The sequence below is a fragment of the Thalassophryne amazonica genome, chromosome 4 (assembly GCF_902500255.1).
Source record: "Thalassophryne amazonica chromosome 4, fThaAma1.1, whole genome shotgun sequence".
Classification (NCBI taxonomy): Eukaryota; Metazoa; Chordata; class Actinopteri; order Batrachoidiformes; family Batrachoididae; genus Thalassophryne; species Thalassophryne amazonica.
The window spans coordinates 131,277,021-131,302,245 of record NC_047106.1 but is presented as its reverse complement, the minus strand read 5'-3'; the positions used below and the strand labels follow the sequence as shown (position 1 = coordinate 131,302,245).

Below are 25,225 nucleotides of genomic sequence, written 5' to 3'. Positions count from 1 at the left end.
TATGTAATTAATATATGTAATAAATGAATGTAGAATGTTTTCTTTGTACAACCCCTGGCAATAATTATGGAATCACCGGCCTCGGAGGATGTTCATTCAGTTTAATTTTGTAGAAAAAAAGCAGATCACAGACATGACACAAAAAACTAAAGTCATTTCAAATGGCAACTTTCTGGCTTTAAGAAACACTATAAGAAATCAAGAAAAAAAAATTGGCAGTCAGTAACGGTTACTTTTTTAGACCAAGCAGAGGGAAAAAAATATGGACTCACTCAATTCTGAGGAATAAATTATGGAATCACCCTGTAAATTTTCATCCCCAAAACTAACACCTGCATCAAATCAGATCTGCTCATTAGTCTGCATCTAAAAAGGAGTGATCACAGCTTGGAGAGCTGTTGCACCAAGTGGACTGACATGAATCATGGCTCCAACACGAGAGATGTCAATTGAAACAAAGGAGAGGATTATCAAACTCTTAAAAGAGGGTAAATCATCACGCAATGTTGCAAAAGATGTTGGTTCTTCACAGTCAGCTGTGTCTAAACTCTGGACCAAATACAAACATGGGAAGGCTGTTAAAGGCAAACATACTGGTAGACCAAGGAAGACATCAAAGCGTCAAGACAGAAAACTTAAAGCAATATGTCTCAAAAATCGAAAATGCACAACAAAACAAATGAGGAATGAATGGGAGGAGACTGGAGTCAACGTCTGTGACTGAACTGTAAGAAACCACCTAAAGGAAATGGGATTTACATACAGAAAAGCTAAACGAAAGCCATCATTAACACCTAAACAGAAAAAAACAAGGTTACAATGGGCTAAGGAAAAGCAATCATGGACTGTGGATGACTGGATGAAAGTCATATTCAGTGATGAATCTCGAATCTGCATTGGGCAAGGTGATGATGCTGGAACTTTTGTTTGGTGACGTTCCAATGAGATTTATAAAGATGACTGCATGAAGAGAACATGTAAATGTCCACAGTCATTGATGATATGGGGCTGCATGTCAGGTAAAGGCACTGGGGAGATGGCTGTCATTACATCATCAATAAATGCACAAGTTTACATTGATATTTTGGACACTTTTCTTATCCCATCAATTGAAAGGATGTTTGGGGATGATGAAATCATTTTTCAAGATGATAATGCATCTTGCCGTAGAGCAAAAACTGTGAAAACATTCCTTGCAAAAAGACACCTTTTCAATGCCATGGCCTGCAAATAGTCCGGATCTTAATCCAATTGAAAATCTTTGGTGGAAGTTGAAGAAAATGGTCCATGACAAGGCTCCAACCTGCAAAGCTGATCTGGCAACAGCAATCAGAGAAAGTTGGAGCCAGACTGATGAAGAGTACTGTTTGTCACTCATTAAGTCCATGCCTCAGAGACTGCAAGCTGTTATAAAAGCCAGAGGTGGTGCAACAAAATACTAGTGATGTGTTGGAGCGTTCTTTTGTTTTTCATGATTCTATAATTCTTTCCTCAGAATTGAGCGATTCCATATTTTTTCCCTCTGCTTGGTCTAAAAAAGTAACTGTTACTGACTGCCACAATTTTTTTTCCTGATTTCTTATAGTGTTTCTTAAAGCCAGAAAGTTGCCATTTGAAAGGAGAGAGCATATCTCACCCATATTGGCCTCTCTTCATTGGCTTCCTGTTAATTCTAGAATAGAATTTAAAATTCTTCTTCTTACTTATAAGGTTTTGAATAATCAGGTCCCATCTTATCTTAGGGACCTCGTAGTACCATATCACCCCAATAGAGCGCTTCGCTCTCAGACTGCAGGCTTACTTGTACTTCCTAGGGTTTGTAAGAGTAGAATGGGAGGCAGAGCCTTCAGCTTTCAGGCTCCTCTCCTGTGGAACCAGCTCCCAAGTCAGATCAGGGAGACAGACACCCTCTCTACTTTTAAGATTAGGCTTAAAACTTTCCTTTTTGCTAAAGCTTATAGTTAGGGCTGGATCAGGTGACCCTGAACCATCCCTTAGTTATGCTGCTATAGACGTAGACTGCTGGGGGGTTCCCATGATGCACTGTTTCTTTCTCTTTTTGCTCTGTATGCACCACTCTGCATTTAATCATTAGTGATCGATCTCTGCTCCCCTCCACAGCATGTCTTTTTCCTGGTTCTCTCCCTCAGCCCCAACCAGTCCCAGCAGAAGACTGCCCCTCCCTGAGCCTGGTTCTGCTGGAGGTTTCTTCCTGTTAAAAGGGAGTTTTTCCTTCCCACTGTAGCCAAGTGCTTGCTCACAGGGGGTCGTTTTGACCGTTGGGGTTTTACATAATTATTGTATGGCCTTGCCTTACAATATAAAGCGCCTTGGGGCAACTGTTTGTTGTGATTTGGCGCTATATAAAAAAAAATTGATTGATTGATTGATTGAAATTACTTTAGTTTTGTGTCATGTCTGTGATCTGCTTTTTTTTCTACAAAATTAAACAACTGAATGAACATCCTCCGAGGCCGGTGATTCCATAATTTTTGCCAGGGGTTGTAGTATTATATTGACATTTGACAGTAAATTAATGCAGTATTGGTAGTTAATAATGATGGCTATAAGACTGATGGCACGGACCAATCCCCCTCCCAGAATGATAGAGTAGGATTTTTATTTTACAAACATGCTGATGGGTATAATTACTTAACAGATCCAGGACAGCCATAATGGTGTCCTCCTTGGTGGACCACTCCTTGGTGGTATAATCACCACCAAGGAGGTTGTGCTTTTATGATGGTTGCCTTTTTGTTTTTTCTGGAGGGACTGTTGTGGAGCCTGACCAATATGAATTTTGGGCGCGATACCACAACTGATAATATTAGGGAGCTTAAAAAAATAACAAATAAAGCACCAATATATATGTAAATTTTAAAAAATGGCAATGATTCCTATCATTTTATTATCATATAAAGACATGTAACTGAAGTTTGATGTTTTACAGTTTAACTTTTATGATAAATAAGTATAAATATAACCAATAATCAACTGATGTACGTCACCTTGTCGACACACTACCTTTACTTGGGGTGACAGCTGCTGTTTTGCATTGCTCGGCATTTGCAGAAAATGGAATTCTCATGGATTTTACCCCCCCCCCCCCCCCCCCCCACCCACCTGGCAGCACAGCAATAGCAACCGCTTGTCTCTTGTCACAACCCCCACTCTTACTGACAATAAATGTCAGCTGGTCAATTTTCCTGTCTCTTGTAACTAAGGGGTAATGAGAAACTATGTAATGACACCATTTCCAACAGCCAAAGTGTTTTTCTGCATTGTTTTTTCAGCAAAAGATTTCATAATGGCAAAAATAACACAGATGACAATGTCTGTGAAAAGCTCATATCAGCCGATACTATCGCCAACCAGTATATTGGTCAGGCTCTGTTTTGTTGTTAACAGGACTACAGAAAAAACTATTAAATGTATTATCATGAAAGTTGGTGGAAAGGTGTGGAATGGGCCACAAATGGGGTTTGATCCAGAAAAGTGGTGAATCCAGGATTTTTAACAAAGGTTAATATGACTACAATATTAGAAATTAAACTCATTCTTACATGTTTTCCATCCCTCTTTTGGAAGTACAGCATGCAGTAGCTGCACCTCTGTCAGCTCTCAGCAGAAATTAAGTTATCAATAGTGATATGTGTATTTGCACAGATGCCAATAAAACAGTTTTTCTATCTGGTGTGATCAAACCAATATTTGGGTGATTCTATGGTAACGGAATTATGACGATGTGAAAATCTGGCCATATTTCACCTCCCCATTAAAAATGTGCTCAGATTGTAATTCCGTTACCATAGAATCACCCATTTGTTACAGCTCTGCATGGTCATGCACACAAACACATCAGAGAACCTCTAGTGACTGAAACCAAGTTTGCGTGAATCTAAAGCTGATAATAAAGATGTTTTCACACCTTAAATTTTTAGATCTGATTAAAATGAAGCCTGCTTCTTCTTTCCCACTTGAAGCGATTTGTTTGGACGGGTATGAACTACAGCATGGTTTGTTTGTGGGAAGACTGCAAACCAAACCAATGGACCAAATAAATAAATAAATAAATAAATAAATAAAGCACAATATGCATTTACTTTATTTAAATATAAAAAAAAAAACATGACAGAATGAACCGCAAGTTGACCTGGAGTACAACTGTGCACAACAGGATTTTTCCCAAACAACTCTGCCCAGCTTGTGAAATGTCATAAGAGTGTAAAGCAATATTCAAAGTGTTCAGTGACTTTCACTTTCGCAGTGAAACCATGGACAAAGAAAGAGAGCAGCCACCATCCTGTGCAAGTACAAATAATTTCCCTTGCCCTCCATTAAGATAAAAATTGTATTTATACCATGAACATACAATGAAAAAAAAATTACATACTATTTTAAAATGTATACTATTTTTATTAATGAAATCAATAATAAAACACCTAGCGGCAGTGTTATTATTGATTAAAATAACACTGCCACTGGCCATGTTATTATTGATTTCATTGATAAAAATAATACATATATTTAAATCATTAATAACAGCCAAGGGCAGTGTTATTATTGTTTTCTGCCAAAAGGCAGGGTTCGCACTAAAGATGGCAGCCCAATTAACAAAAATCCATCAATGCGATGCTGCAACCATAAAGTACATCTGCTTCATGGAGATAACACTGCGGCAAGCACTGAGGTAGTTTTTGTACCGACTTCATTTTGTGGTTCTTTCATTACATTATTTTTATGCAATGAAAAGCAACATATTAAAAATACAGGTGGTAGTAGCTTGGTGGTTAGTGCTGCTGCCTCAAAGCAAGAGGGGAAAAAAACAGCTGCTCCACATCACTGGTCCTGGACTATTTATCGGACATGAATACTGAATGCATGAGGGAATGTAATCAGGTAGAACTCTTTCATAGGCAGTTCCATGTGTCGTCCATGAATGAATGAAAGCTGGGCAGAGAGAGATGAACTGGGCACGTGCAGAGTCTTACCTGCGTGCAATGTAATAGAACACAGGGTTGCCGGTCTTAGATGTGCCTGCCTGGTAGAAGATGTTGAGAGTCTTCAATGCTTTGAACTCCTCTTTCTCATGCACTTGGTGCCTACAGGATACACAGAAAAACAGAAAAAAAGCATCAGGATCAGTTAGGTGCCTTCACAGTTTTTAATGCTGACAGTTATGCTATGAACGTTATCTGAAGGTTGACTAACTGCTGATCTTTACTCAAAACAACGTGAAAGTGGAATGTTATACAGCAATACCTATTTCTCTCAAATATCATTCACAAATCTGTCTAAATCTGTGTTAATGGGCACTTCTCCTTTGCTGAGATAATCCATCCCACCTCACAGGTGTGGCATATCAAGATGCTGATTACAAAGCATGATTATTGCACAGGTGTGCCTTAGGCTGGTCATAATAAAAGGACACTATCAAATGTTACATTTTATCACATAGCACAATGCCAAAGATGTCACAGGTTTTGAGGGAGCATGTAGTTGGCATGCTGACTGCAGGCAACATAGAGCTCAAACTGAACTCAATCAGTTGGAGCTCAACATCAATAAAACTGAAGAACTGAAACTTGAGAAAATCACAATCTCCAACCTCCAACGATCCCCCTGTCCAATAGATTGTTCAGGACTACAGGTATTCGGGGGGGCACACTGACCGTAAGCAGGACTGGTCTAAGAGCTCGCTGGCCACATATAAGAAGGGTCAGAGTAGGTTGAACTTTCTACGCAGACTCACATCCTTCAGGGTCTACAACACTATGCTAATGATGTTTTATGAGTCTGTGGTGGCAAGTGCCATCTTCTATGCTGTGGTGTGCTGGGAGGGGGGTTGCATGAAGTGGTGACACCAACAGACTTAAACTGATCATGAAGGCTGGCTCTGTGGTAGGACAGGAACTGGATATCTTGAAAACTGTGACAGAGCAAAGAATGTTGTCTACACTGAAAAAAATTTCCACTTTATTTTGTGGATCTTATTGTATGGATGTTTGCAGCTGCCTGGCAATATTCCGCTGAAATGGATACAACTGCTGCCAAACCGACAGCAAATGGATTATCATGGCCTTCTGGATTGGGACTTGAGTGAAATTTTGTGCCACCATCAAGCACAGGCCGATTTCTTTTGGTTGTGCATCTCCAAGGTGACTCTTTTCCGCCATGATAGTTTTGATCTCGACAACATCTTGTGAACCATGAGACTCCTCTATGGTTGCCACTTTCCACCCACATGATTGATTAAATCTATCATAAATCGCTGCTTTAAGCCGCTCACTTTGGTCACATCATCAGCCACAGTCTGAAAATAAGCTTAACCCTCATCAATTAATAATAAAAATAAAACGACGACTTCGTCTTAACAGCAAATTGCAAACCAACTTTAGAGGTGTATACCACCACCTACTGTATCACAGTGTGTGGAATATTTCCATTCTTATATATACAAGATACAGAACAATAAACAATAAAATAAAAAATAATCAAAATGTACAAAAAATATCTAAGCACAGCTTTGATCATTTCAGGGCCGTCATACTGTTGAGCTGCCTTGGTGTTTGCTCTGCTCCCACTCCCATCTTGCGTCTCCAGGCGCTGTGTCACAGACCTGATTGTCATACCTCTCTTCAATCAATGCCACCTGTATATAAACCTCGGTCCTGCCTCTCTGCAATCACCAGAAACTCAGCTCTTCCTAGTGGTACCTGGCCTCAATCCTCTGTCTTGGATGTTTGTTCTAATGTTTCCCTATTTTTTGATTACTGTTTCATGTGCCTCCAGCGTTCCACCCTCTTGTCAGCTCCGTCGCGGCCGCCTGGTCCTGGTTCTCAGTCCTCAAACCATTCTGGTCACGTCCGCGTGGTCCTGGTTCTCAGTCCCCTCATCTTTCTGGTCAAGTCGGTGTCTACCTGCTCTGGTGTCTCCACCTCCATCACTGTGCAGTACTCATTCCTCTATTGTTACAATAAATTGTTACTTTGTTTCATTCAGTCTCCCTGCATTCTGGGTCCTAAACTTTGTATTTGCTTCAACAGTTATACATACAACACTTTTAAAAAGACTGAACAAGAGCAGTCTGTGAGTGCTGTAGTTTATTTATCACCTAAAACCACAGAGTTGATACATAAATTTCAACAGTGCACTTATTTTTTTTTTTCTTTTCTTAGGAAAACCGCAGACAATTTTGTAACTACTCTTCACCCAAGTGAAAATGGGTACCTCTGCCAGTATGAATAATTAACATAACTGCACATGGGTGGGATTGAACCCCAGAAAATTGTCTGTTTAGGTCATTTAGTACAGACCATTCTAAATCATACCTGGTCATGAATTCTTCAAATTTGGAGCTTGTCAGGTTGAGACTGGACCAGTGAGTGTCAGCCACAGGTTTGTGTTCTGGAGGGCCGAGGTAGGCCAGCAGGGTGGCCATCTTATCAAATGGTCGCCTCCCCACAGCCTTGTGATCCCTAAACAGAGAGGCAGTAAACATGCAATTTAAATAAGAATGAGTGAAGTTTTAAAAAAACATCATTTATCACAATTACATCTTAATGAAATGCTGAATATCAGTTACTGTCATAAATATTAGTCTTTTTTCCCCTCAGTGACAGCTGTCTGGTTGATCTGCTCGATGAGCTGATCTGTGCACTTCCTGATTTCAATTTTCTGACCTGTTACTGGAGAGGTACTGGCCGATTCTCTCCTGGTTGTTCCACAGCAGACGATGCAGAGCCAGCACGTTACCATCACTGATAAAAGACAGACTGTGATTGACAGAGTCACTGGGTGGTGAGTCAGACGCTATGTCCAAGAAAAACCTGCAGTGGAGAGTGGAAAATAAAGAAAAGATTCTAAACATGAGGCAGTTTACTTCAAATTGTAAAGGCTCAGTCACACCCTGATGATTTAGCCTGCGTATGCTGACCTTATTAAAAAATGCTGGCATAAGTCCAATAAGTTAAGGGTAAGTTTTTCATAAGTTAAGAGCAAGGTGACGCATGGTGAAGGTCGTTGAAACACATTGAAGCTCGCTGATGTTTGTCCTGATAAGCTGAGCACCTCAAAAAAAAATTTGGGTATGCTTAAAATTTTCAACGAGTGCCAGCATGTGACTGTGATTGTTGACAGATGTTTCTTGTAATTTACTCATCCGTCCATTAATGCTGGCCGCTGATTGGCTGAAAGCTGCTGTCCGTATGCAGAACGACTGTTTCATTCACACACGGAGGATCTGACCTGTTCATTTCAGTCCAAATCACCATCACTGACGGACATGAATCCACATAAAGCTCCTGATTTTTGAAAATGACTTCGGAAAATCCTTTAATTGATGGCTGGAAACACAGAGTTTTAAAGGACGTCCCTCTGTGGTTTTTCCTGTTGCAGGTGCATTTCTCATTCCAGTGTCGCACACTGATCACACAGAAGCACTGTGATGATTAAACTTTGCTCACCGTTGCTGTGGTGTGATCATTAGACAACCTGACTGATCGATCAGGGTGATCACATCTGATTAACGCGCTGTTTAAACAGGCTGTCGGCCACTCATCAGCATTCTGTACACAATGAAAATGGTCCACCAAGATAAAAAAAAGAAAATAAATAAAATGTTTTATTACTCTGTTTTTTGTTTCTTTGTTTCCCGGCGTGCTTCAAACACTTGTGAGCTGCAGAGTTCAGTGGCTGCAGCTTAGCATGGCAGACAAAGAGCTAATTCAGCCAGCACCGTCTTTGCTGAAGGCAAATGTCTGGGGGCATTTTGGATTTTATTATTTGCTGCGTAAGAAGGAGCTTGACATGACTTATGCAGTGTGCAAAATCTGTAAAATGAAAGTCAAGTACTTCGGAAACACTTCCAATCCGCAAGCCCACATGCTACGCTATCACCCAGAGCTAAAAGAGCGGAGCAGCGGTATCTGCCGACTACTGACCAGCGCTTTGCTAAACTGCCAGCCAACTCCAAACGAGCAAAGCAGATAAGTAAATTTACATCTAGAATCACTTGATTAACCTTGTAAAGCTGCATTTTCTTAAACATTTTTAATATAACTATTTCTCAGAGCTCTTTGAATCAAAAATCGATTCTGAATCGAATAGTCACCCCAAGAATCGGAATCGAATTGAATCGTGAATTGTTGTACGATTCACATCCCAAATATATATATGCACACACACGAGGTCTATCAGATAATAAACCGACCCTTTTATTTTTTTTTAACTATATGGATTTGAATATATAATATTTGATATGCGATTACACCAATCATGCTTGAGCCCTCGTGCGCATGCATGAGTTTTTTCACGCGTGTCGGCGACGTCATTTCCCTGTGGGCAGGCCTTGAGTAAGATGTGGTCCCGCCTTCTCGGCTGAATTCCTTTGTTTCACACGCTGCTCAAGACGGCGTGCGTTGCTTTATCAAAATTTTTTCTGGACCTGTGAGGAATATCCGAGTGGACACTATTCGAGAAATTAAGCTGGTTTTCGGTGAAAAGTTTAACGGCTGATGAGAGATTAGGGGGTGTTTGTCGGTGTAAGGACTTCCCACGGACCGGGACGTCGTGCAGCGCTTCCAGGCGCCGTCGTCGGCCTGTTTCGACCTGAAAACATCCTAATTTAAGGCTTAATTCACCCAGGACGTCGTGAGAGAACAGAGAAAATTCAGAAGAGGCCGGCATGAGGACTTTATGCGGACATTCCACTGTTTAAGGACATTTTGCAATGAAAGACGTGCGTGCAAATTCGCCGAGTTGTTTCCGTGACTACTCGGCGAATCTGTGTGCGCCGCGACAGGAAAAACACCTCCGTGTTGAAAACCATTTGTAAAATTCAGGCGGCTTTTGATGGCTTTCAACAAGTGAGTAACTGAGAAATTTAACAGCTTGGGCATGTTCCAACTTGCCCGTTAAGGTTTCCAACGGAGGTGTTTTCCCAGTCGCGACCCCCCGTGGTCGGGTCCGGCCCGACATGCGACTCTGCCCGCACGTTCTTTCATTAAAAAATGTCTGTTAACAATGGAATGTCCGAATAAACTGTCCGAATAAACTCCTCATGCCGACTTCTTCTGAAAGTTCTCTGTTCTCTGACGACTTCCTGGGTCAACAGAGCCTGAAATGTGGAAGTTTTCAACTTGAAACGGCGAGACGCTGCCGCCTCAAAGCGCAGGTCGCCGTCAGGCGCTGTGGGCCGTCCTTACGGCGACACTACCAGACCAAAATCTCTCATCAGCCGTTAAAATTTTTACCGAAAACCAGCTGAATTTATCGAATGGTGTCCACTCAGTTGTGCCTTACAGTTTTGAAAAAATTTTTATCAAACAAAGCAGCAGTCTCTGAGCCATTCCTAAACAATGAAAAAATCGACGAGAGGGTGGGCGACTCCTCACTCAAAGACTGCCCACAGGCGAATGACGTAAGCGACAGGCGTGAAAAAACTCTCGCATGCCCACGAGGGTTCAAGCATGTCTGATGTAATCACACGTGATTCAAATCCATATGGTTTTTGAAAAAAATAAGGTCGGATACTTTTCTAATAGACCTCGTATATATATATATATGTGTGTGTATGTATGTGTGTGTGAGAATATATGGTAAAATATGAATATGATAGTCAACTGTCCACATTGGCATCTGGGGTGACGAAAATTGGCATATTTTGACACTTTTTCAAAATGACCAGTTTTTCAACAACTATAAATGTTGTTAAACTAATCTGGTGTATCATTTAAATGTGCAAATATGTCCCATTATATCACAAGCCATCATATAAAATGTTCCATAGCGATAGCTAGTGTGTCTTTGATTTTGAACTAAGCAAAGATATGAATGACATGTACAATTTTGGGTTTTCTACCATTTTGAGGGCTTTGTGGAAGGCAGATCACACTAGATATACCAAAACTGACAACATTTCTGAACTCTACATCAAACGTTAGCCTGGCATGAGCACTGACAAAGCTGTGAGGCATATACGAGGTCTATTAGAGAAATATCCGACCTTATTATTTTTTTCAAAAACCATATGGATTTGAATCACGTGTGATTGCGTCAGCCAAGCTTGAAATAAGGTCGAATACTTTTCTAATAGACCTCAGAGTGAGCTCATTATTAATGTACAAATTTGGCAGAAAATATTGTTTTTTCAACATTTCCAAAGGCTGTAACTTCAAATGTTTGAAATTATATTTGGCATTTCACCATAACTTTGTAACAAGAATAACATATCAAACTGAAAGAAGAGAACTGACGGGTGACCTGGGAGAATCTGGATGACTTCACATGGAATGACCCTTGTAGAAAGTACAGCCATCACCTCCTTGTCAATCGCCCATTGCGATGTTCGACTGCAGAGATCATGACTTTCTAATTACATTAACATTGCCCATCCATATCAGAGATGCTCTGCGAAGAAGGCATATTCCAAAATAAGGAGACCCTTCAGCTGCTCTCTTGTTTTCACTCTGGGTTGCCACAGCAGATCTGAGATGGATCTGCATGTTGATTTGGCACAAGTTTTACAGCGGATACTCTTCCTGATACAACTCCACATTACATGGAAAAATTGGCAGGTGTGGGGTTTGAACCGGGACCGGCACTGAAACCAAGTGCACTAACCACTTGGCCACCACCCCTAAGGCATATTCCAAAATAACTGCACCATCTTCTACACAAGTCTGTTACAGCACTGGGTTTAAGCTCCACTGGCAATCTGTTCATGATTGATCACGGCAGTTGGTCCGACTGCACTGATGCTGCAACACCTCCTGGACCAAATGCTGGAACGAGCAAATTGCACACATGATGAACTGTAGCAGGAGGAGCATTTTACTGACACACAAATACATGCGCAGGAACACAAAAAGCTCTTCAGAATTGTGCATATCAATGTTGAATGCCTTAGTCAACATTATCACAATATTTTTACTGTTGTGTGATACGTTTTCCTCACGACTGACCGAAGCAATTAATTGTGCCTCAATTGTTAGGAAAAAAGTCTGATTTGAGAAATATTGCTGAGTGCTGCAGTGTAGCGGCTTACCGTCTGGCTGCATCAAAGTTGCCCTTCACAAAGTCATTAAAGGGTCTCATGTGCTCCTCTTTTGTGAACAACACATGATTGGCAATGCTCTGCAGAATCTAACAGGGGAGAAAAACAGCAATAAGCAACATTAAACAATAACATTAGAGGCAGGTACTTTCATTTGTCATCTTAAGAAGGAGTGTGCCTAAATGTGACTATTACGAACATAAACTGCCGATTTGCATGGGCGCAATTTGGTAGGAGATAGGGGGACAAATCCCCCCCACCTTTTCAACCAGGGGGGACAGAATATGGTATGCCACCCCCCTACCTTCTGACATATATGTGTGTACTTGAAACATGCTATGACAGAATTATGTGCAAATCATGTCAGTCTTATGTGCAAAACCATGTCAGAATAGTATCTTGGTTTCTGCAAGTTTGTATTTTTAGCAGCATTGACTTGTTTACAACACCTGTTTCTTGTTTGTCACATTCGGAATTTTCTGGGACTGCATTTGGCCAGATCTGAAACCAAAAATAGTTGCCTCTAGGGACTAGTGTCTACACATAAGTATCAATGGACCATATGCTAATTTACTAAATTTTGAAAGTTAGAAAAGGAAATCAGAAAAGCTATCTGGGACCTCAGAAAGCCCATCTGCAATTACTGCTTGATCTCCAAAATCAGTCTATGCAAGCGAAATTATGTTCAGCATGAGTGTTGTCATTAGTGCCACTTCAAAAATTAAATTAAAAAGTAATTTATCCTAAACTTATGATCTGTTGTTTTTTCCAACAAAAACAAATCTTGAGAAAAAAAAAATACAGTATGCAATAGTTAATTATTATTAAGAGCCTGTTCTTTCAAATTTATGAATACATTTTACCAGACTGCGGTTGTTGTTTTAATGAAAACAACCTACCTTTCTTTTTGAGTTCTACACATGTGGTGATACCTTATTTACACCAGGATGTTAATAAAATCAATGCTGGCTATTCTCAGAATAAAGTACTTATATACAACAGTTTCAAACTGCATAAGTCAAATGGTGTCCACTTTATGGTCTTCTCAAAACATTAAAATTACTGTTCTGGATGCTCAGAATGCATCTGAATGCATCTAGAAACCGCTGGCTTATGGGGGCCTAAAGCGGCCCCCAGACCCCCCCAGCCTATAGGCTTCGGCCCAGCGGGCCTCGCACTTTGTCCCCCCAAATTTCTAGTTCTAAATTGCGCCCATGCCGATTTGTGCAAAAATTTGAAAGACCCCAGAAAACACAAGAGAACTGTCAATAACAAAAAGTGAATGCCACCACAATCTTGTAACTTGTGCTACAGACTCACCACAAGATGCCAGTATTTCATCACCATGCAGCCTGTCAAGGACTCTATATTATGGTCATTTTGCAGTTAAAAGATGCCGACGAAGCACAAAACAGGAGGTTGGTTCTCACCTATATCTAACAGAGCCCAAAATTTTGGAGCTGACAAACAGTAGTTTTTACAAAATTACAGAAATTTGTGGGCTCACTCACTGACCCTTTGCTTGCCTTAGTAATTGTAGGGATCAAAAGACTCAAAGCTCACTGTATTAAAAATGCATATACTTAATTGATTAGCTGTATTATATTTTAATTTGTCTAATAGATTACAATTTGTTCATGTAAATGGGGAATCTTCTTCACAGACTAAAGTTAATTATGGAGTTCCACAAGGTTCTGTGCTAGGACCAATTTTATTCACTTTATATATGCTTCCCTTAGGCAGTATTATTAGACGGTATTGCTTAAATTTTCATTGTTACGCAGATGATACCCAGCTTTATCTATCCATGAAGCCAGACGACACACACCAATTAGCTAAACTGCAGGATTGTCTTACAGACATAAAGACATTGATGACCTCTAATTTCCTGCTTTTAAACTCAGATAAAACTGAAGTTATTGTACTTGGCCCCACAAATCTTAGAAACATGGTGTCTAACCAGATCCTTACTCTGGATGGCATTACCCTGACCTCTAGTAATACTGTGAGAAATCTTGGAGTCATTTTTGATCAGGATATGTCATTCAAAGCGCATATTAAACAAATATGTAGGACTGCTTTTTTGCATTTACGCAATATCTCTAAAATCAGAAAGGTCTTGTCTCAGAGTGATGCTGAAAAACTAATTCATGCATTTATTTCCTCTAGGCTGGACTATTGTAATTCATTATTATCAGGTTGTCCTAAAAGTTCCCTAAAAAGCCTTCAGTTAATTCAAAATGCTGCAGCTAGAGTGCTGACGGGGACTAGAAGGAGAGAGCATATCTCACCCATATTGGCCTCTCTTCATTGGCTTCCTGTTAATTCTAGAATAGAATTTAAAATTCTTCTTCTTACTTATAAGGTTTTGAATAATCAGGTCCCATCTTATCTTAGGGACCTCGTAGTACCATATCACCCCAATAGAGCGCTTCGCTCTCAGACTGCAGGCTTACTTGTAGTTCCTAGGGTTTGTAAGAGTAGAATGGGAGGCAGAGCCTTCAGCTTTCAGGCTCCTCTCCTGTGGAACCAGCTCCCAATTCAGATCAGGGAGACAGACACCCTCTCTACTTTTAAGATTAGGCTTAAAACTTTCCTTTTTGCTAAAGCTTATAGTTAGGGCTGGATCAGGTGACCCTGAACCATCCCTTAGTTATGCTGCTATAGACGTAGACTGCTGGGGGGTTCCCATGATGCACTGTTTCTTTCTCTTTTTGCTCTGTATGCACCACTCTGCATTTAATCATTAGTGATCGATCTCTGCTCCCCTCCACAGCATGTCTTTTTCCTGGTTCTCTCCCTCAGCCCCAACCAGTCCCAGCAGAAGACTGCCCCTCCCTGAGCCTGGTTCTGCTGGAGGTTTCTTCCTGTTAAAAGGGAGTTTTTCCTTCCCACTGTAGCCAAGTGCTTGCTCACAGGGGGTCGTTTTGACCGTTGGGGTTTTACATCATTATTGTATGGCCTTGCCTTACAATATAAAGCGCCTTGGGGCAACTGTTTGTTGTGATTTGGCGCTATATAAAAAAAAAATTGATTGATTGATTGATATTCACCCGCACTGGTAACAGTGCAGCAAAAATGTAAGTGAGTGCGTGAGTGAGTTAGTCCTTTCCTAAGATCTTTCAGAGACAATAATGCAAAAACAATAAATCAAACCATCACATAACTTGCCAAAATAACATATCGAGAACAAATTCTACTGTATTTGATGGTTAAAGCGGTGACCGGAAAATCACTTGGGACCCTCGTGCAAGGTCCTTAATCCCCAAGTTGCACCCGCTGTGCAGTGAGTATTTTGCACGGCAGCACCCCGACACTGGTGTGTGTGTGTGTATTTGAGTACTTGAATATGGGAAATCACTGTAAAGCCCTTCGACCATAAAAAACACTATATAAATGCAACCCAATTACCTTTTATGTAGAGTGCCTTAATTGAGAGAGTGGCGACATGACAAGTAGAAAAAAAAAGTCACATGACTCATAGTGCCATCTTGGTTCCAAAATAGCGTTCACTGTTAATCTGTCTGCATGTAAATCCGGCTATTTTATTTATTTATTTGCTGAAAATGCCGGGTTGCTGTGCATTTGGAGGCACAAATAGACACAACAATAAAGTCAGCTGTGTGGGATGGAAACCAACATCATCATCAAAGTTTTGAGAGGTAAACTTATTGTTCAGTCCCATGTACAGTAAAACTCACCTAAACTGTCATCTTATAAACTAGATATTTGTAGTCACTGGACAAAAAAAGTCCCAAAGTTTTTGTATTGTTTTCAATGTAATAAACACTGTACATAATGGATTCCGTACAGTGGATTTTCACTCACACTGGATAAAATGTCCTGTCAGATCACAATGTATTTCCATTAAAAACCCAGAGCAGTCTGGACGTGCACAGTAACAGAGGTGCAACTTAAAGTTCAGCTCTGACACTTGCAGATTTGAGGAAAGTGGGACCGGAGTCATTTCTGTGATTAAAAAACGTTTATTTTCACACCGTGGTCAGAATCGGACCTGCAGCCTGACGTGCACCTGTTAAATCAGACTTTCATATTTTAATAGTTTTTGCAGTGTGGACACTGATTACAAATGGATCAGAAAAGTCTGCAACTTTACAACACTGAGTGGAAAAAGAGGAAATTGTTCAGTTTACCCTCAAACTGTGATGATTGTAGAAAGAAAAGCTTGTTGAGGGTTAAATTAATCCAGAATAAAGCATAATCCAGCTACAGACAACTTTAAAACTGTCACGCACGTCATTCCATGACACGAAGTTACAGAGCTGCAGAAGCATAAAATCAGGCTTTAAATTTATTAAATAAATCATCATATTGTAAACTTTTGTAAATTTGATAGCTTAACTTTTTTTATATTTATTTTGATAGCACCTGTACCTGGATGTGTTGTTGTATGTGGTTAAATAATTAAAAAAAAAATGCTGAAAACAGAAAAGGTTCATTCAGTAGTTCAGCACAGTTGAACCCAAAATGGTGCCATGTTCCAAGTTGATGCCACTCTCCAATCAAGGCACTCGAATTCCAGTAGATCTGCGCCCTCTGGTGTTCAGTCTTATTAAAACACATGTGAATGAACAAAGATTGTAACATTTTTAAATTTTATATCTAAACACAACATTTAGCACAGAGAACATTGCTTGTTTTACAGGCTAAAAACAAAAAAGTGAGTGTGTGTGTGTGTGTTGGGGTCATCCATCCACCATGAATGGCCAAAGACTGGGTACATCTGTCTGTTTCAAGGTGAAGTTTGAAAACTAAGGCGGAATGACTTTTAGGTCTTTGTTATTACTCGTCCTGTGAACGCTGTCAGAGAAAACAACCTTCCTTGAGTTTATACTGTATTTTTTTTTTTTTTTTTTTTATAAGTTTTGTTTTTTTGTGTTTGTCTTTTCTTCTGTGAAGCAAGCTGTGACTCCTGTTTTGATAAGAACTCTGCATGTTTTGTGTAAGTTCTTGCTCACCTTGGACATAAGTTTGAGGCCCCGTTCTATCCTGGGCAGAGGCTTCTTCTCCAAGATGCCAGCTTCATACGGAGAGACAATTGCTGGGTTGACAAAGCGCAGAAACATGGCGCTGCCCACTGCACCGATACTGTTCTGTGGGAAACGCTGACTCACCACCTGGGTAAAAGAGCATGATTGGAAAGAAAGGAGGAGGCCAAAAAAACGAAAGCGATGGAACAGAAAAATCTTAGTCAGCAATATGATTTCAGAAAAATACATAAACGTGATTGTGGATTTTAGTGCATTTGAGAAGGAGAAAACAGGATGTTTGTTTTAAATGTTTGTACAATCAATGAGGTGAAGGGACAGAGTAAGTAAGGTGAGCCACAGCCAAACTATGAGAGGTGCTGAATCCAGTAAATTGAACAGTGAAGAAACTTGCGAATAAATTAAAAAGTTTTCATCCCAGATAATTCCAACCCAAGCAAGTATAGTCGCTCAGTTGCAATAAATGTGAAGACCACACATGATTCATCTATGACAAACAAGAGATGTAAAACCACAAGATTTAGTGCAAAGCAGTGAGCGGCCCATCTAGGCGGCAGTAAAGAATTTGATATGTCAGAGCACAACAGAGTTATGTGACAGAACAATTCATTCAGCTTTCAGTGCTGATAAACCTTATGCTGCGTTTACACATAACGACGACAAGTCACGAAAGCAACAAAGTATACATTCTTGGCTGCTGAACACGAATGTGATGATTTGAGGCAGAGGTGTCAAGTGTTCTCAGGAAGTGCTGCAACCTGTTACCACGCGTTACGATTAATGGCACGTGTTGCTGGAGAATTATCAGGAACTATTACGCATGGTCAAGAATAATGTTCCGCGCTATTGTGCAGAACGGCACATCGTTATGTTCTGTCATGTTGTGAATGAGGCGAATTGTCTCCACACACACCCATATTCAATCATCAGCTGCTGAACTATTCAGATCGCTCCAGTTTGCTCCTCAAAATCCACAGCAGAAGAACATTGTCACTGCATGCTTAGTTGGGCTCTGTGCCATTGGAGCAGCACAGAGAGGAGGAGGAGACGGAGAGTGGCAGATGTGTGGCTCCACGCGGCTCTCGTCTTGTGCGTTTTCCCAAACGTCAAACATTTCCAATTCACCTACAAACTCCACACAGAAAGGCCCAGGCTGGAAGTGACTGTATATCTGTACAGTCACTGATTAATAAATATGACTGATTACGGATCTAAATTAGGTCTTCATTGACAATTGTCTTGTATGGACTTAGTGAAGAGCAGTGTCACAATTACAGAAGAAGACTGAACACGTATGCCCACATACACATATGCCCACCCATGTATGTCCACATACAAATTGTAACCATGTCAAAGTTGTTGTGGTGAATCATGACCATGTCCTGTCAACTCACTGGACTTATTTACAAGAACACCATAACATAATTTCAAAGGACAACAGCATGACCCAAGTGAGACTTTGTGGTATGGTCCTGTATAGTCTTGCTGCAGACCTTGACATGAACAATTTTTAGTCCCTGTTCCCCCCAAGCTAGCGGCGGCGCGACTCCAGTTGCAGCGGCCTTCACCCACTTACCTCAATTCGGATGAAGGACTGCTTCAAGTTTAGTACACATAAACAATGTCAAACAGTTTTAAATAGTTTCAAAATATACTGGTGGCAACTTGTACCATCAAGACTTAATTAACACTGTCCAAGACACCACTAAGACTATGCCCAGAACCTGCCATGATTTCATATTCATGGTAGTCACATGTCAAAAACAGTCCACCTGGGAATGGGGCTGACGGTAAGTAGCTGTCTGTATAATTAGTCCTTTAAAAAGTTTCTTCAGCTTTACAGAGGTACACATGCACATAATTAGGTCTACACTGAGACTCTCCATGCTTCTAACCTCATCAAATGGCCCAGTCACACAGCACTTAAGGAAGAACAACAAAGCCCTAACGAAACAAGAAATCTGGACTTTTGTTGACCTTCATTGGCATCGTTTAACCTTCGCGCAGCTTTGTTCCTGCACCTGGCGCTTTGTCAGGATTTTTAAACTGTTGAAAAATTGGAATGAAGGGCAACGTCAATATCAAGTTGGATGCCAATATCAAGTTCACACGTGAGGATGCCAGAAACAACCATTTAGCCTTCTTGGACTGTGATGTTACGATTGGAGAGAACAGGCAGCTCCAGACAGGGGTTTACAGAAAACCAACTCACACTGACCGATATCTGCTCTTTGGTTCTAACCACCCCCTTGAACACAAGCTCGGGGTGACCAGGACGCTTCAACACAGAGCCCTACAGGTGCCCACAACTGCAGAGGGAAGGGCTAAAGAACAACAACTTGTCCGGAAAGCCCTCACAGTATGTGGGTACCCACGATGGTCCCTGGACAAAGTGCAGAAGTCCCAGAGAACAAAGAGACCAGATAGACAAGAGACGGAGACAAGAAGAAGAGGAGTGTCTCTCCCTTATTTAGCAGGAGTAGGGGAAAAACTACAGAGGATCTTCACACAGCACAAAATCCCAGTTTACTTTAAACCGGTTAACACCTTGAGACAGAAATTAGTTCACCCTAAGGACAGGATCCCTAGTTACAAACAGAGCAATGTAGTGTATTCTATCAGATGTCAGGAAAACTAACGAACACTACATTGGTGAAACTAAGCAACCTTTACACAAAAGGCTATACCAGCACCGCAGAGAGGGCGCCAGTGGACCTCAGTCTGCAGTTCATCTCCACCTTAAAGACACTAACCACACGTTTGAGGACAAGGAAGTTAAAATATTAGCCAGAGAGAAGAAATGGTTTGAGAGAGGGGTCAAGGAGGTATTCTTTGTGAAACGTTTGAAACCCAGCCTTAACCGGGGAGGGGGTCTGAGACACGCTTTATCCCGTTTACAATGGGGTACTCAGGTCAAAGCAGTTTCAGTCTTTTGTATATGGTAATGAGTCATTCACGTCATCAGCAGAGTCGTCAAGGGAGCCATCAGGAGAGGGTCCGTCCCATCATTAGGAGGGACAGCTGCCCTGTCATTAGGAGGATGCCAACTAGAGCACAATAGATGCTAATTAGAGCTATTGTTTAGTCACTAGCCTATAGCAGTCCGCCTCTCGGTAGGAGGGGTCTGGTTAGGTTTAAAACTCCAGCTTTTGTGACTTCTTGATTATTCTTCTCTACAAGAGTCAAGACAGAAGTCAGACCACCAGAGCAAGAATTTTAGCTGAGGAAGCTTCTGCGATTTGAAGCGAAACATCCTCGCGTCAAGCAACCCAGTCCAGTCGAAGATTCAAGCTTCTCTACTAACGAAGGGCAACGAAAAAAAAATTTGTCCGTGTTCGGTTTTGCTGTTGTTCTTGGCATTTTTAATCGTTTGTTTAGTTTTTGTAACGTTATTGTTTAGTCTGACTTCGTTCGACCAGTTGAATGTTTTCACACAGTGCAGAAGCCGGTTTGTGAGTGCTGAGGCTGCTGCTGCGTTCATGTACCGCCGGAAATTACAGAGCAAACTCAGCCTGCTTGCTTGGATTTTTTTTATCTGGGTGGGTTGGGGGGGGTGTCAACTTCAATAGGCTCAGACACCTTATATAGGGAAGAATGAATCTTTTGTGTGGATACAATTAATTATTTTGCCACAAGCAACTGGTAAATTTGAAAAGAAAAAAGTTGTGTAATTTCCGACAGTACTTGAATGCAGCTGCTGCTTGTGCTTATTTATTTATTTTTTTAAATATAACAATATGAGTGCAGGAATGACAATCCTTATTTACATGTGGCAACAGGTAGATAATTCTAAAGATTATATAACGCGCTGTTCTGGAAGGCAGAATTCACATTGTGGATCAGTTGCAGCTGGTGGAAATAACCGCACGTGAGTCAATGCGTGGCTTTCACACACACTGATCAATTTACTGCTCTGATATATTCAATTCATCTTTACACTTATATTTATTCCCCTTTTTGACAGTTTTCTGTTATAAATCAATATATATGGCTTAGAACATAATACAGTGATACAGAAGTGACCACGGCACACTAGAGGTTTTTTTTTTGTTTAATTGGAGCCAGATGGAGCGCTCAGCGTGTCGACAGACATTGAGGGTTCTGATGATGGAGAAGATCCCTCTTTTGTTCTGGATGAGGAACCAGAGCAGGTGGTCCACCGACGTGCACACAGATCTCCACAGCTTCTTCTAGCAGTTAGAGATATTTTTTTGTAATGTTGCCGCTGTACTGAACATATGAATCTCATCAATGACAATGATTCCATACGCACCTTGATACACTACCAGCGATACGATACATATAGTGATACATGATGATAGTGGTGATGTGATTCACCCCTGATCCCAATTCAATGTGAGTTGATATGTATTTGATGGCGATTCAATTCCTCACAATGCGATACGACGCGATTTGGTATGATACGATTAGGGATGGGTATTGATAAGATTTTATTGATAGACGCCATTATAGATTTTGCTTATCAATCCTATTCTTTATCGATTCCCTTATCAATGCCTCTTGTGAATATTCTGTGTACTACAACTGGGCTTTACAGGTTTTCTATGTCAACAACATTTTACTGAGTCTTTAAGTAAATAAATATGAAACTGGTCACTGGATCCTTGATCTCTAGACAAAAATAAATATCAATAAAATCTGTACATGGTCACTGGATCCTTGATGTACATGATGGATCCTTGATCTCTGGACATAAATAGAAATAAACAAAATCTGTAGTTTTTGTCAAAAGCATTTCCTTTCAGATATTAATGACACAAATGTAACTCCATAGACTCTGAGCTCAGCTCTTCAGCCAGCTGCTGCACGTCAGGATGTAATTCATAAAAAAAGGGGACGTCTCATTTTGGGAGAAAAAAGAAACGGTTTTGGTTGGTTGGAGTTCACTGTTTATTATAACATCTGCAGGCAGGCAGCGACCAATCCATCGCGATTCAACCAGTCAACTGAATCGATGCACAGTAAATGAATCAACGCACTTGCATCGCACACGTTTGTACCTAGATACCGATTCTTAAGGATTAATCTCCACATGCCTACTCTGTAAACTACTAGTATGTAGTTGAACTAAACAATATGTGCTTGTGGTGTAGATGTTCATCTTTAATTCAAGGGCTTTAACATTTCAGAGGACATAAGTAATGAGACAAAAGAAATATATGAATTATTCTTAAAACAGATCATCACTTTTACAGCCAGTTTTCTAAAGACAAGTCAGAGGATGGAAACATGAACATTTCCAATGGTGGTGCAACAGATAAAAGCCACACTATACAGTTTTACTGCTGCAGCAGAGGGCCCATTTTCTCAGATGAACCCCCCCCCCACTCCAAGAAATCACAAACAAACTTTTCTAAACCCTTGATGACTTTGGACAATGAAAAGAGTGGTTGTGAAATTAATTTCGATGTTTTAGGTACTTTTAGCAGTCTGTACAAGGACACGTATCTGCACAATTCAGTCGTGAAGTCAGACAGTGACATTTCCTTGGGCCATTGCAGTACAAATGTGTGAGATCCCTCACTTCCACAGGAGCCACCTCTCCTTCAAAAAAACACTGGAACCAACAGTCCCTCTTGATCTACCTCGTCATTACTAATGTTATTCCAAAGTTGTAGTTTGGTACTTTCCTCATATTATGTGAGGCTTGAAAGGATTTTCTGTTGGTGGAAAGCATTACAAGGTCTGTCGGTCTTGATTGCATACAAATAACCCAAGTCATCTAGTCATGCACTTGCAGGAATGACAAGTTCAGCTTCTTCGTATGGAGAGAGTGCTGCAAAAACCTCATCATTCCATATCTGAGCAACAGCAAAAATAGTTGTTTTGCCTTGTGTGGTAGGATTCTTCACCACATGAGCTTTTCCTTTCCTAGTCCCAAGGGGTTTGAAACAAATGACATGTTTGTTTTTGTTAGAAACCAAGACCTTCTCTGGTGGTTCATCACTCATGTCTCTTATGTTAGGGTTGAAGGTTGATAACGGGCTAATAAAATACAGGTTCTGAAAGACAGAAATGGGAAACTCCAAATGAATAATTGCATTCATGTAAAGAATGTAAGGCTCTTAACAGTCTCATTAAGAAAACCTTAGACTATTTGTATTTTCATGGTAATTTTTAATATGTATGTAATTTCCACGTCGACATGGGGCGATAACCGGTTTCACGGTATACATAGTATAGTATGGTATTAGTATAGTATAGTATTGAGCATCCGGAGTGCTGGACGTTATTCCAGCCACGTTTCGCCCGAAGCAAGTAAGTCACGTTTCCCACGGGCAGATGCTACATGTCTAAAAGAGAGACTATCATTTTAGTACTTTCTCTAAAGTTATCAGTGGTATAGTGCTCGTAGTGGTAGACACCGCGTCAATTAGTGCGCCTGAATCACACGCGCTTCATATGGAAATAGCCATAATGTTGTTGAAGCACATTTTAAAGCTATACATAATACCGTGAAACTGCGGTATTTTTGCTCATGGTTATCATACCATCCAAACCTCATACCGGCCCATGCCTATTTGTATGTACTTTGTTATACTTAAATTTATAACATATTTCATGAAATTAGGGTCATTTTTTCATTTTTATGATACTGCTCAAAAATGATAATGTAAATTTTTCTGCTTTTTCAAGGACTGTTAAAAAGTGAAAACCCACACACACAAATGCAAGCAAAAAGAGCTTGAAGCACTTCAGATATTTTCATAACCAACCATTTCATGATGCATAGCGCCCAAGGGTTACGAAAAATATGGTTGTGATTTGTTTGACGAGGGGTTAGTCAAATATATAGGCCACTTTCTAAATCACTCAATCAATTAATCAGTGTTTATTTATAGAGCCCTTTACAACTCTCGAGGTGACCAAAGTGCTTTACAGTAAAATAAAAACAATATAGAATAAAAAATTAAAAAGACATTAAAACAATTACAAGACAAGAAAACACAATAGAAGGTAAAGTGTCAGCATGCTACTCAGTGTTAAAACCCAGTCTGAATGAATAAGTTTAGAGCCTCGACTTAAAAAGACCAACATCAGTTCGAGAACGCATATCAGAGGGCAGTTTATTCCAGAGTCTGGAATAAGGTTCGCTGTAGCACTATTTCTCCAGTCACAACCACGAAGCCTAAACTTTTTCAGAGTTCTCTGGGTATCTTGGTGGCTTCCCTCACAAGTCTCCTTCTTGCATGATCATTCAGTTTTAAGAACTACCTACTCTAGACACATTTTCCATACTGTTTGTACTTGGAAATTAAGTTGAAGACATATTCAGTGATATGGAAATGTTCAAAACTCAACAGGGACATCATGATTGTTTCATTTCAAATCCACTGTGGTGGTGTACAGAAGATAAATTACAAAAACTGTCATTTACACAAAATTGGTTAATCTGCATTTATTTTTGGAAATATTTGACATTCTGTTCTTAAAACACAATGGTGCTAATAACTCTGACCAGGACTGCATGTCGGCTGAAGCTGGACTGAAATCAACCAAAAAAATGGGGGGGATTGCTAACAGCTGTGGTTCGACTTGCATAGTTTTGCCACTTGACACTTAGATGAATTTGATTCCCGCACTGGCACGCCAAAGAGCAAACTCGTTGGAAATTGTTGTAAGCTGTGCGCGGCTGCGTGCAAGTGTGCAAAGAAAGTTTTGAAATGTTCAAAATCTCCGGCACGCATTAATTTTGTAAACTAAACATGAACATTGCACAATCTACTGGAAAACACTGTCACTGTGAGTTAATGCATCTCATTGCCGCAGCACATCTGAACGATTATGACGAGACGTTACAGCCACAATAAACAATTTTACAGATACATTATCTAACTCTTAAGTAGGGTTGGGTATCGAGAACCGGTTCTTTTCGAGAATGGTTAAGAAATGATTCGATCCACCGACATCAATAGCCTTTTTGCTTATCTTCAGTGCAGCCGTTGTTTTTGAGGGTGTTTGTGGGGTAAATGATCATTTCTCTACGTTGACTGTAGTAGACCCTGCAGCAGCTCTGTAATCAACCACTTCTGCAACGGCTCCGCTTTGAAGCTTGAACCAATGAAGCAGTGCTCCGACCCGCTGCTTCATTGGTTCTCTGCTTTAATGCTTTTCAGAAACAGCAACCTTCTTAACCCCT

General features: G+C 40.5%; 1 protein-coding gene across 4 annotated transcripts in view; it reads right to left on the bottom strand.

The window, feature by feature from the left end:
- The window catches only part of LOC117508745 (neurofibromin), a 333,092-nt gene that overhangs the window by 99,261 nt on the left and 208,606 nt on the right, over positions 1-25,225 (bottom strand). For all 4 annotated transcript variants that reach the window (XM_034168565.1, XM_034168568.1, XM_034168567.1 and 1 more), the window contains 5 exons: positions 17,035-17,193; positions 12,047-12,144; positions 7,683-7,829; positions 7,332-7,478; positions 4,992-5,102 (listed from right to left, as the gene is read on the bottom strand). In XM_034168565.1, the coding sequence (XP_034024456.1) occupies positions 4,992-5,102; positions 7,332-7,478; positions 7,683-7,829; positions 12,047-12,144; positions 17,035-17,193 (662 nt within the window). The remainder of the gene's footprint in view (positions 1-4,991; positions 5,103-7,331; positions 7,479-7,682; positions 7,830-12,046; positions 12,145-17,034; positions 17,194-25,225) is intronic.